We start from the raw sequence: 13034 nt of genomic DNA on the forward strand, positions 1-13034 counted from the left end.
AATCAATATTTTCTGATCAGTAAAATAAATAACATAACTGTGTCTTCACTATGCACTGATTATGCTTAAAACTTCCCTTAGAAACTGTTTATTTGACTAAGGTACATACCAAGAAACACATTTCCTGTTGAATTGTTAGAGAAAACAGGACAACACTTTCCATCAAAGATTGGGTAAGCTTTACCTGCCTTTTGTTTTAATGGTGATAGGACATGCAATAAATATACAGTCACAGGACTGCACCTCAGGTGACTACCTACAAGGTATAGACACATAGGCTCAATGCCAGACCACCAGACCCCAAACATACTAAGCTCTGCCAGACTCACACAGTGCCAGCAAATGCACGTTTGCACTCAGGTCCCCCAAACTGTTGCATGAGTCATATTATCTGCGATTTCCCTACTCTTGATGATATCTCAGGCTATATTTAGTAGTTGCCCATAATCCTTAGTGAGAAATGCACCCAAGAAAGTAATGGAAAAGACAAAGAAAAGCAGAACCTGTAGGTTACAGGATATGAGTTTGGGCAAAAGGCACGATTTTAGTAATTTCTTCTGTTGCAAAATCTAGGACTACTTGAATTTGCCCATATCTAACATCATACATTTTCCCCTTGCTTCTATAAATCAATCTCAAATTAGCATAAATAAGTATGACATAGCTAGAAATAATGCAAACTAACCTTAAATAAAAGCTGTTCTTCACTTTACGGGGGGCAGGGCAGGAAGTGCGGGGAAGCTATTTCTATAGTTTGGATAGAAACCTTGACTAAACAGTGTCATCTCCATTGCATTTGGATGACAATTTCAGGTTTGATAAAACCCTACTGTGCAATATTCAATTAAAACAAATTTCTTTTGAAACTTTCTGAAAGCGTTCTATGGATACACATGTTTAGACAGATTCAACCTGAGGTAATCCTTTATCTGGATTTAAAGGCATTGTATGATCCTAAGTAACCCACGGAGTGGCACTCAAAAAGATATAATCTTATTAACTTACTAATGTTAAAGGAAGCATCTTACAGAACTCAAATCCACGTTCACTGAACATACAATCTAGTACAACTTACACAGGAGTCCCCTCTTTCCAGCTGCACCTACAGACACATCCAAGCATCCCTCCTCCAACATCCCAGAATGTTCTTACAGTGAAGCTATAAAGCATGTAGACCTCTCTGCCTCCTTTCCTTTCACTACCAAATTTAAGACAAATATGCCCAACGCATTAGCACATGGTACACAATGGTAGGTATCTATCTGCATGCCACAGCAATTCAACTTTTCTCACTATGACCTTTCTCAAGTGCCCTTCAGAAGTTAACTGAACTCATTCTAGGGCCAATCCATTTCCAAACACATCCTTGTCTGCAAATGCCTCCCAACACTTCATGGATGCTTGTGCCAAATTAGCTGGCTAAGAAAAAAAATAAAATCCCCAAACATAATCCCAATGTGCTTCCCAAGGTGAAACAAAGCAAAGAGGATGTTAGAAGGCAGTAACTTGCTGCTGGTACCCTCTTTCTTGGCTCACACCAATGACACTGTTAGCAGAATCCCTATTATACATTAGATTGTTTCTTCCCTTGTATGTATAAGTCACAAACACAGGATGTGGAATACTGAAATACATACAGGTTGAGTAAGTGCCTCAGTAACCTGACTATCTGACCTTGAAGCTATGACTAGAGCGGCTATACCAAAATACATGTGAAGAATTCCACAAAGCTGCTCCACAGTTTTGGGCATGTCTATGAAAGAGTCACAAATGCCACTTCAGCTGTTGTGAAAAAGAATATAACCACTTCAAAGAAGACTAAGCACTGTTTCATAAATAACTTATTCATGCAGAATTTCACATTAAACAGCGTTAAGTCTCTCTTTTCTTTTACAGAATAAACAATTAAGCAATTGTACAAAATATTAATCCCAAACATAATATATGCCAAAAAGATCTTTGGCATCCTGCACACGCAGCCTGCTTTCATTGATAGGCTTACACTACAGAAGTCTGAATCCAGAGTTATAAAGAATCTAGGAGGGCACAACACAGCACAGGATGAATTAATTGTTGATCTCCATAGTCCTTCATGGTCATTCAAGTTCAAGTTCCCTTGCTTGTCCTAGCTGTTGCACATTCCCCACAAGAAAACTGTTAGGCAGATTCCACTCTGATAGCCTAGTCTCAACACTACTGCACCTCTTTATATAAGAGAAAATGAGCTCTTCGTTATTTATTCAGATAGTAAACACCAGCCAACCCAGTACTGCTAAGTTGTTTTTCAAATGAGTCCTGCTGAGACGAATCCAAAGAGACTAATCAGTTTGATATTTACTCTCAGTGGTTTGGATTATACTCTCTTCAATACATTGTAACATGAATTTGGGGTGAAAACTGTTTCACATTTCTAAAAGACATTGACTTGAGCGTACAGTTCTGGGAATGTTAGCCAATATTGTCAGAAATAGATATGTGCAGGTGTCTGAACAAATAAGTCAAAGTTACACGTACTCTGCTAGTCTTTGAAACAGAAGATGTATTACTGCTATCCTTACATCTCCCAGCTCTAGAAGAAAGACAATGCATACCTTTAAGACCTACTTCACTCTGTGACTATTCAAAAAAAGAACACATCTTCATTTCAAGCAGTATTCTAGATGCAGAATGACAACACAGAAAAGCCTATTCTCTAAGACTTTAAATCTGATGGGCTCAAATTCCTTGCTCACACTTGTTACCTTTTGCAAGCCTGAAACTGAAGCTGTAGCTTAGATAAATTTTGAATCTACTTCCCAAACCTCCTAGAATGAAACACTAATCTACCAACCACAGTTATCTGTATACAAAGGATAGAAGAGATGGCACGTACAAGTTCTGAAGGTGATTTACCTTAAAGAAAGACAAATTGTGAAAGACACTGAACTAATCTGTACTTGCAATACTTCCTAATTTATCAATCATGGAATTAAGGTGAAACAAACAGAGAATCACACTCTTCTTATGGCCCTTATTTTGAAATGTACAGGAACATCACAGAGTGCAAGAACAAATAGGAAGATGTTAGGAGAGGCACAGCTACAAAAAACCTCTCCCAAGTTTCTGAAGTGATCTGTAAAAAGGTTAAAAAAAGCTCTAGAACATTACCCATGCCATAATCTCCTCCTCATTTCTTGTTGTCTTTCAACTCTTCCACAAAACGAGCCCAAGAACTTTGTTTTAAATAACATCCTTCCTCCCCCTTCTTGCTTCCCTTACATCTTAGAACATACTTTGCTAGCTTTCATGTTTGGCCCAAACTATTTTTATTTCCTTCTCTTGTGTGAAGCAAGGAATAAGTTTAATGACAGCTCATACACTTGTTGAGAACACGCTGCAGTCTTTCTTCTACAAAAGAAAGAAATACTTAACTAGTATTGTCAAAGAGGGATTACCTTAAGATTACAGGAATGCATATAAACTGGACAGCACAAAACTTTAAAATAATGATCAGAAGAAGCTTCATACCTTTTAGGCTGTTAAAAAGCACATGCAATAAAATACAGAATACTGTTGGAATGAAATTGCAATTCTTAAAGAAGCTTGGTAAGACAAATCTTACACTTGCTTGTACACAGCAGCAGCACACATGCACTGCTAACCCTTTAGAAGTTGCAAATCTAGAATTCTGGCTCAAGTTGAAGTAACATCTCAGAAGGATTACAATTTCTGTAGGCCTTCTCTTTAAATGTACTTACATCCTTGATGTTTAAGCAGCAGCTGACTTCTGAAGACAGCAGAAGGTAGGAAATCACTTAAACTGAAGTTCTATTAAGAAAGAACTTAGCAGCTCATCTGGAGCTATCAACGAACAGCCATTTCTAAGCACATAAACCTGACTCCACAAACCTGGAGTGCCAACAGGACACCACTGAAGTGCATACTGCTAAGATTGTTTCCCCAGAGGCAAACAAAAAGCACATGAATCTATTAGCTTCTGAAGTCTAGCCTGGGGGGAACACCCTCCCTGCCCCCAACCAAAACCAACCCACAAGCTGTTTTGAAATTATGGATGATAGCAATTATATTTGCCTAAATAAGCTTTAACCAGAATAACTGGGCAAACCCCTTGTTACAGAAGTACTGAACCTTAGCATAGTTGAGCTACAGTTTGTAAATGAACTAAATCCAAAGGGGAAGACCCATATGGCAAAGCCTTTTAATTTTGAATCAGGTGAACATTTTCAAACAACTTTTATCTATCAGTTCTATCCACAGAGCATCCATACACAGACAGAAGGACAGATGGCTAGGTATAGGGATTCATGCCCACAGTGATGTTAAGATTATGAAGAGAGGATCTAAGAGGTCTACATAGCACAATTAAGAGTCTGACAGGAGTGGTAATATCGGTAGTGTTTCTTCCTGCCTCACATTCCAAAGAACATTTTGATTAAATGAAGCTGAACCAAGGGCACTTGCAAGATAACGGAGAATTAGGAAAGCATAAAAAATGAGCAATGGCACAAACAAAAACCTTCAGCGATTGCTCCCACATGACCATCATGTCTGTATCATACTCATATTCCCTGGCAAACAAACCTGATTTTGTCTAAAGCTCTGTCACAGAACACAAACTCTTGAAAAAAGAAGAGGGTGATAAGTTTATTTAGATGCTCCCTTTCTGATCCCTGAAAACACAACTATATTATCATGGTGCTTCTCAGAAAGCACTAGAATGACTTGCATTCTAGGCAAACCCAAACTAAGTTCTGGACTCCTTATGCAAACATCAATATACAATAGTAATAAGCCATTAAATATCAGATGCCTATTCTGCAATGGATCTCTCTTCAAGTGAGCTGTTGAAATCTGGGTATGCATACTTGCCAATGAAGAAATTTTGAAGTCTGCATGGTTTGTTCCTTTCACCATTGCAGGAGTGTTCAGAAAAGCAACATAAGGAGTGGCATCAAAGAATATATCACAAGTCTGAGAAGGAGGGGGACACAGTCATTGATATCAATAAATGACAGGGTCTTTTATAATTCAAAGGATGGTACCAAAGCCTCTTTGAAATAGGATGGTTTCACGTTTAAGTCAAGAACTGCCCATGTGAATTCTTCATCTGAAAGGAGTCTAAACAACAACTTACAAACTATGAATTTACCCGTTTCTCCTATATGTGCTGGTACTATCAACAGTTAGTATTTTCTTCACTAGGCACCTAAGTTAATTATTTCACTGGTATCAAGCCCCTCCCTCGCCCCCCAATAATCAATTCTACACAGTCTACTATGAGTGACATCTTATTTTACAAATTCTTAGACTACTGTCCCCAGGAAGGCACTGAAATCTAAAAGAGTAGTCAGAGTTCACTAACAGAGGTTTCCCCAAACAGAAATCCACTCCCCACCCCTCCAATTGTGTTTTACAATTCAAAAGTCATTTTAGATGCTACCTGTTTTTCAAGTCCACTAGTTTGTAAGGCAACCATTATGTTTTTCTAATTACTATCCACCAGCTCCAAGATAAGTAACATTACTAAGTACTTATAGCTTTTCTCCAAACAATACTATGATTAGAAGCTAGACAAGATGCAATTACATAAATTAGTTACAATTGTGCATCAATACTTCTTCCATAATTGTCAATAATCTTACCACCTCACTATAACTGGGAACTTACAAAGTTTAGTACTGAAGAGTTTTTGGACTAAGCTGAGTATATGCCTTGCTTCAGTCTTCTGGTTCACCTGAAATACGACATCAAAATTAAAGAAAAGAGTTGGTATCTCTCTTTCAGAGGTTACAAGTAAGCATGCCTCACTTTTCAAATAGAATTAATTCTCAGAATAAGACATGAACATGTGTGCCAACACATTCCACAGCCTACATATACATTTAGTGTGGCAAAAGCCAGACAGAACAATTCATATTCAGTATGCAAAGTAACTATCAGACATTCACAAATCAGAACTTCATGAAAACCTAGCCCCACTTACACATGTCCTTTCCTTCCTTTTCAATGATGCTTCAATTCTTTCAAAGTTATGCTCTACTTAGGTTGAGAGAAAAGAAATCTAAATTCTACTTGAACATTTTCTCTCACCAAAAACACTTAAGATACTTTGCATATCAAATTCCTTCTTATGCCTGCTCACTAAAATTAGTGACTATGAATCTAAATAATGAAATGAAAAATTGTACTTATTAAGAGTTGTTCCTGCATCTAAAATGAGTTAAAGTTCTCTAAACAATTTTCTTCATGATTCTAGGAAATTTACTTCTCTGTTATGCTGCGCTTTTTTCACTTATGAAGTGAAGGTAATGCTTATTTTTTATAGGGTTAAATTCATATTTGCAACATTATTGGGCCCACAGTTCATAGCTATTATGAGTACAAAAATATGTTATTAAATCAAAAGGATTTGACCATTTGTTTCTCATTTTAGAATCCTGTCTTATAAAAGCATATTCATTTTAAAAGCAGACTTTGTTTTAACTGTATGTTTTAAATTACTTACTGGTTCTTCTTTAACCACCAGGCACAAGTCACCATCGCTGCTACGAGTGCCAAACCCATTCAGCGAGGACCCAACCAAAAAGAGTCTGCTCTCTGTAACAGAAGAATGGCAGAATAAAAACTGATGTAGCATATCATAGTTTAAGAGGAAGGAAAAACTGTGAACCTGAAGAACATTGAAACTGATATTAAGTAATCAAATTCAAAACATACGTGGAAAAATTTGCTGAATTTCTCTCTGGAGTTCTGTTCTGCAGAGCTCTTTTCTGTTCAAATCACAGGTCTGTTGCTGACATGCTTGAAACAACTCCAAAACCTGCTGACTTAACTTGACACACATATTCAAAAAGTAAGGATACAGAAAAGTGAACATTCTTTCCTGCCAGAGATGCAATTACACAAAACACAGAGGACTGCATTAAAAAAAAAAATTTAAAAGAAATCCAGCATTGTTTCGCATGACCTATTCCATTGTCTAGAGTTTTACCCACCTTGACTTCATATTGAACAACTCCCTGGAAGAAACTTCTGCAAAGCTTTTAAATTTAGATTTGTTCAATCTATAGAAAATAGTTTTTGCCTCATCAGTACCTGCAGCCTTTCAGGGAATAAGCAGTGAAATACCAGAGGTATCTTCTGCTGACTTCAATGTCAACAGTGTGCCTACCGGTAATAGGGAGAAAAATGAATATTAAGACTGATTTAAGTTAGCTTTCTTTTTTTATCCCACACAAACTACTAAAGTAGTCGTCAGTTCTTTGGTAGAAGGAGGTATTAATTTCACAACAGTGTTATATGTTACAATCAACAGGCATATTTATACTAAAAAAACCAAACCCAAACTTCTGTCATGCTGGTGCAGATAAAGTACAAAGACTGATTAGCCACATGCCCACACATTTCCAACTCCACTGTCCACCTAAAGAATACATCCTCTTCTATATTCCCGAACAGCTAGGACAGTAACTTCTACCTCCTTCTGAAGAGGTGTAGAGGACATCTTTGCAGGCCAAATACTGTATTTATTCAGAATGGGCTTCTCTCACATTACTAGGGTGTTTTGCTTTTTTTTTCCATCAGGATTTTCCCCATTCCCAATCATGTGTCACATGGACTATCACTCCAATTTCTACTTCCTGGAGTGGACACGTAGGTTTCCTGACATTTGTATGGAAACCAAACAACACAAGCAATACCCCCTTACCCCCCAAAACGCTCCAAACGCCAACAAGGCTACACAAGACCATAGTGGCAGCTACATTTATTGATATTCCTTCTAATGACAGCTCAGTGATAGAAATGCCATGACACTGTCAAATAACCTTGCAGAAATTTTTGTGGTCTCCCACAGCACCATTGGACCCTGCTTACTCAGAATGCAGATGTAAAGCATAGGCATAGAAAGATACTACCTTATCTTTGGCCACAGGGAGTGGGGTTTCTATAGGGTCTGGAAACAAAGTATATCGCAACGGAGGGACACATCCAGTTAAATCTGGTATGGAATGTGCATGGAACAGTGGTGATTGATTTGATCCTGGGAAGGAGTATCTATGTTCCACGGGTAAAGGCACTGCTTGGTTAACAATGGTTGTTTCAGAACGATGGGAATTAAACCGCTGCCGTTTGACATCATGTGGAATACTTTGATCACTGAGTCTCCTGAGGGGGAGAGAGAGAGAGAGAAAACCAGTAATTGCTCTAGTTTGCAAGCTTCAACCTATCATTAGAAGACAGTTGCTACAAAGTACAAATACTAATGCTTAATTATGTGACTATTTCACTAAAAGCTAGTATTCCACAGAACAAAAGGTGTGCCCATTCTGTATATTAGTTAAAATAAACCTGGAATGGGAAAAGAGAACACACAACTGCAAAAGTGCAGCTACCCTTGAAGTGAATTGATGGAACTGCTTTACAAGAATGTCTGTATCAACCAATTGAAACCTAAATGGCAAGCTCAGTTAAGCAGCACAGCTCGGGAAGCTGGTCATACTAGTTTGCTGACAACATAGGGGTTTGGGGGTTTGTTTTTTGTTTTTGTTTTTTTTTTAAAAGATACATATAGACTGCGTAAGGGTACTTTTCTTTTAAATCAACATAAATACAGTGAGAAGTTTTGTCAGTTCTGAAAACCCAGTGATGAATAAAATAAATTCAGTAGTGGGGAGGGGAGAAGAGAAACTTATCACAATAGCCATTCAAAAATGTAGCATTTGTCTCTGTCTTAGACTGCACAGACAGTAAACTGTGTAATCTGGGCAGAAAAGAAACATTATTAATTTGACAAATCTAACTAATGATTGTATTAAGCTACACAGGTCATAAACCTAATGTTCCATGTTCAAACACTAGTTTATGTCCTCATTAAGTCATTTGTCACAGGAATTCAAGCGTATTTGAAGAGGTGTAGTGATCTTACAGACAGCCACTTGGCATCTAACTCTTCATTAAGAAAAAGCTGCACTGAAAGCTGATCAGTACTTGAATGCTGTGGTCCATCCACAGTAAAGAATAACAGAGGACATTCATGTTTTGTTTATACATTAAGTATTGCATAAGGTTGACCAGTATGGAGGTACTCGTACATTTTTTTTTTAAATTAAAGAACATGAAATCATATGTTCATATATATCAAAGAATTAACTATTAATAAAACTACAGTCACTTCTTGTAGTCAGAAAAGCTGGCATCAAAGTAGTGTGGGGACCTGGACAGATAGTATTATTAATAAAAATTCAGCTGAAGAGACCTCAAGTCATCATTTCAATTTTCAAGTCTGAGAGAAGTTCTGATAACATTACCTAACCACAATCTTAAAGGAACTCATAATGTAACATTAAATCAAAACATAATGCTGTTTCAGCCCATTTTGACATGCAAGAAGAACTTGCATGAACTCATGTTCAGCAAAAATACCTTAAGAAGAGTCAACTCAAGATCTAAGGATTAACTAGTTGACTAAAAAACTCCTAAAACAGCATAGCTTTCCATAAACCAGACTGGTCAAGAGGAAAACATGCATGCAGCATGAAACGGGGAACTTCTTTAGTTAATATGATAGTTATATACTCAACGATAACTTAATACCATATATTTAATTGCACTTATTTTCTCATCTGTTAAATCTGGAAAAGAAATAGCATATAGGAAACAGTTTTGAAGACAGATTACAAGAATCTTCCTGCCTATCAGCTGATTCACAGAATTATAACAAACAGATATCAAGTACTATTTCTGAACTGATAAGAAGTGATTTTTTTTCTAGAATGTTAAAAGAAAACAAAATCATATAATCCTCTGAAAGAATAATAATCTGAAATTCCTCTTTCTGTTGCACCCAAATTAACAAAGGAAATTATGTAAATTAAAGTAAGTTTAGTTTTTTGAAAAGTAGAAAAACTATGTTTCCATGAAATTCCCCCTAAAAAAAAGAACTTAACTTACATATGCTTGAATTTAGCACTTTGTATTTGGAAAATAAAGTACCACATAATTAAGAAAATCAGGAGAAACATCTAGTGTGTCATCAGAAAACCATCACGTTCCCATAAAACATTGAGGGTGCAGTCTTACTCTTAACTTGACAAATTAACAGGAAGAGAACACTCAATTACCACAAACCCTCTTATAGTCAAGCACACACAGACTATGATCTATTATAGTATTAAAATAAAGCACGTAAAAATCACAGTTCTGTAAGGCTACAGCTGTTGGAAGAGGAAAAACTACACATACTAAGTCACTTATGAGTACTAAAATTCTCAAAAGCAGGTACATAAATGCTTTAAAGAGTCATGACATGGCCTGTTTCATCAAAAAACATTTTATTCAGTATTGCAATTTCTAACAAAATTTAAGTTACACAAGAAATTGATATTAGACAAGCTTCACCATGGGTACTTTAGAAACAGAATTAATCACACACACACAAAGAACTTACTTTCTTCCTCGAAAGGCTATGGGGGCATCAGACATATGTGCTGGACTGCCATTTCCATTAGGCATTGGCTGCTGCGTAACAGCTGGAATAGTTGCAAGGTTCCCACTCAGAAGAGCCCTGGAAAGACCACAGTCAGCAACTGTTATTCATATCATAACTAAGATGCTTTTTATGGGTTGGTAGTTTTTCTTAAGCAAACATTAAACTCAGCAAGTCACATCACTTTTTTCTTAGAAGCAATACATCTGTCTTTTCTACTCAAAATGAAAAGATATTTCAGTATATAATGTATTTTTCATTAAAAAAAATAGAAGAGGGTAATTTTTCATAGCACGTGTGTAAGAATTGGTTAGCAAACAAATTAACTTAAGGTACTGTTAAATTTAAGAGCCTAAAGAACACTATGGTATCTTCAAATCTAGCCCCAAGGATAAACGTTCTTCCCCTTCTCATCTCCTCTCTGTTTTCTTCAGTAAACAAATACAATTGAAGATCTTTAAAACTGAACTGTGGATTATTAAATCTAATCTGTGCAATGGCATCTCATGCATTATGCACAATGCAGGAGAGCATTAAAGCTTGCAGGTCACTAACAGAAATTATACAGCTGTTTTACAGGACACCTTCCTATTTTTTAAAGCTTAATGCAGTTTAATGTTAAAAACAGTGACAAACATTCTCCATAAACTGAAATACTTCTTTCAAAAGACTGTAACTCTCTTTTTGAGCCCAATCCCCACTATCAAACCTTACTGTACTTACGCTTCATTCTGAAAGTTAAACCGAGTATCAGTAACTTGCTGGTGAGGGAGAAGAGTAGGTGGTGTATTTAGAGGAAGCTTATTGAAGCAATCACTCTGCTGTTGTTGTTGCTTTTGTTTTGGAGGGAAGGGTGGACGACCCGAGTTGGAGGAATTTGGGAACATTCTCCTTTCTACCTGAAGTGAACATGTATCCTCCCACCTACTTTAAAAAAAAAGAAAGAAATTGAAATTAGGCAACAAGAAATACTAGTTACCTTTTAAACTCTTGGTTTATAAATTGAAATAATCTGCAATTTATTTCCAGAAATTGCTTAAAAGAATTGTGATTGTGGGCTAGTTTTACCTCCTTTCAGGAGAAGATACTAACTAAATAAAAATACTACATACTTTTAAGTTTCACAATTACTACTTACTTTATTCATGTTTAAAATTGAATTTTTATTTGCTCCCTTCCATTTTAAGTTCAATTTTAGAAAAATTACAAGACACAAGACATAACAGTGTTCATCTCAAGGAAAAGTAACATATTACAGTGGAATGTGTTTTTTATTTTAAGTATTATGTATTGATGAAAGTTATTTTGGGGATGTTTACTTTTGATTCTGCTGAAGAAACAAACCCATATTGCATGACAAGAAAGTCACCAGACATTTACATTTAATCAGAGTGGTATTTATGCGCAGTCTAAACTTTTCCATTTCTAGTACAGACAAGCAATGTAACACCTATTAACACACCTCATTAATCTCTAAGCAGCCCAGGCACTCTCAGCATCACATAGAGCGTACATGAGGAGTTTATGGATGTAGTTCATCAGTAACAAACCTGTACGTCAGAATTCAAGACTGAGTTGCACAAGTAACGCGTCTGTTTCAGTCTTTTAAGTTGTAAATACCAGAAAGAAAAGCAGCGGAGGAGTTACCTTCCCAAAACCAAAACAAAACAGCGCAGTAACACTGCTGTCTCACAGGAGTTATAACAGCACTTACCGTGACTTTCAGCAGAGATTACGCTGGCAGAAGCTGCCAGGCTCTCCAAAAAGTGTTTCATAATCTTTACAATTCCAGGACAGTTGTCCCAGCGGGCACTACTTCCAAATGAGCGTGTGCTTTTGGGGGAAGCACACAAGTAAGTGCCGGTACACCTCCCGCGTAGGTAAGCCCAAGCGCACGGCCCGCTCCCGCGGCCACCGGAGCCCCACCAGCCCACAGCCTCAGCCCCTGGCACCCAGCGGGAGGCGCCCAGGACCACCGGACCGCTCGGGCCCCGACCGACACCGACACCACCACCACCACCCCCACCCCCAGTACCTCTCCCGACAGCAACAGGGGGCCCCCGCTGCGCCGGCGAACTCACGCCGGGCCCGAGCCGAGGCAGGCGGGGAGGGCCCGCAGGCGGCACCGCGGGGCGCCCCGCGCTCCGCAGGCTCCCCGAGGCGGCAGCACGGGCCGGACGCGGGCAACTACCGCTCCAGCTGAGCGCTGCCCCCTCACCCGGATACGAAGGCGCCAGCAGGAAGTGACGGCCCCGCCAGGCTCTCGCGCCGCGTTTTCCCCGCTGCGCCTTGGCCCTCCTGCCCCCTAGCGGCCCGGCCCTGTGGCGGGCGCGCAGCGCGGTGATGCGGCCGGTGGCCGTTACCGGCGGTCACCTCACCGGCGGGCTGGCGGCGTCCACGGCCCCCCGGCGGCGGGCAGGCCCGGGGCCGGGGCAGCTGCCCGCCGAGGGTACTGGCGGTGCGGAGAGGCACGGGCGGCCCTGTTCGTTGCGGGGCGGCCCCGTGGCCTGCGGCTTGCGGCTGCCCCCTCGCCGCCCGGCTCTGTCAG

General features: G+C 38.9%; 1 protein-coding gene across 6 annotated transcripts in view; it reads right to left on the reverse strand.

Moving 5' to 3' along the window:
• TENT2 (terminal nucleotidyltransferase 2) overlaps window positions 1-12702 on the reverse strand; it is a 45234-nt gene extending 32532 nt beyond the window's left edge. Inside the window, exons 1-8 of one of the 6 annotated variants that reach the window (XM_069776994.1) lie at window positions 12522-12702; window positions 11949-12036; window positions 11210-11410; window positions 10448-10564; window positions 7917-8166; window positions 6718-6832; window positions 6506-6597; window positions 5668-5734 (exon numbers count right to left, since the gene is read on the reverse strand). In XM_069776994.1, coding sequence (XP_069633095.1) covers window positions 5668-5734; window positions 6506-6597; window positions 6718-6832; window positions 7917-8166; window positions 10448-10564; window positions 11210-11410; window positions 11949-11953 — 847 coding nt within the window. In that variant the 5' untranslated portion in view covers window positions 11954-12036; window positions 12522-12702. Of the gene's footprint in view, window positions 1-5667; window positions 5735-6505; window positions 6598-6717; window positions 6833-7916; window positions 8167-10447; window positions 10565-11209; window positions 11414-11948; window positions 12037-12521 lie in introns of all 6 variants that reach the window. The other 5 variants (XM_069776993.1, XM_069776996.1, XM_069776995.1 and 2 more) reach the window with 5 other exon arrangements.
• Window positions 12703-13034: the final 332 nt, after the last annotated feature.

Source organism: Haliaeetus albicilla, chromosome Z (genome assembly GCF_947461875.1).
Source record: "Haliaeetus albicilla chromosome Z, bHalAlb1.1, whole genome shotgun sequence".
NCBI lineage: Eukaryota > Metazoa > Chordata > Aves > Accipitriformes > Accipitridae > Haliaeetus > Haliaeetus albicilla.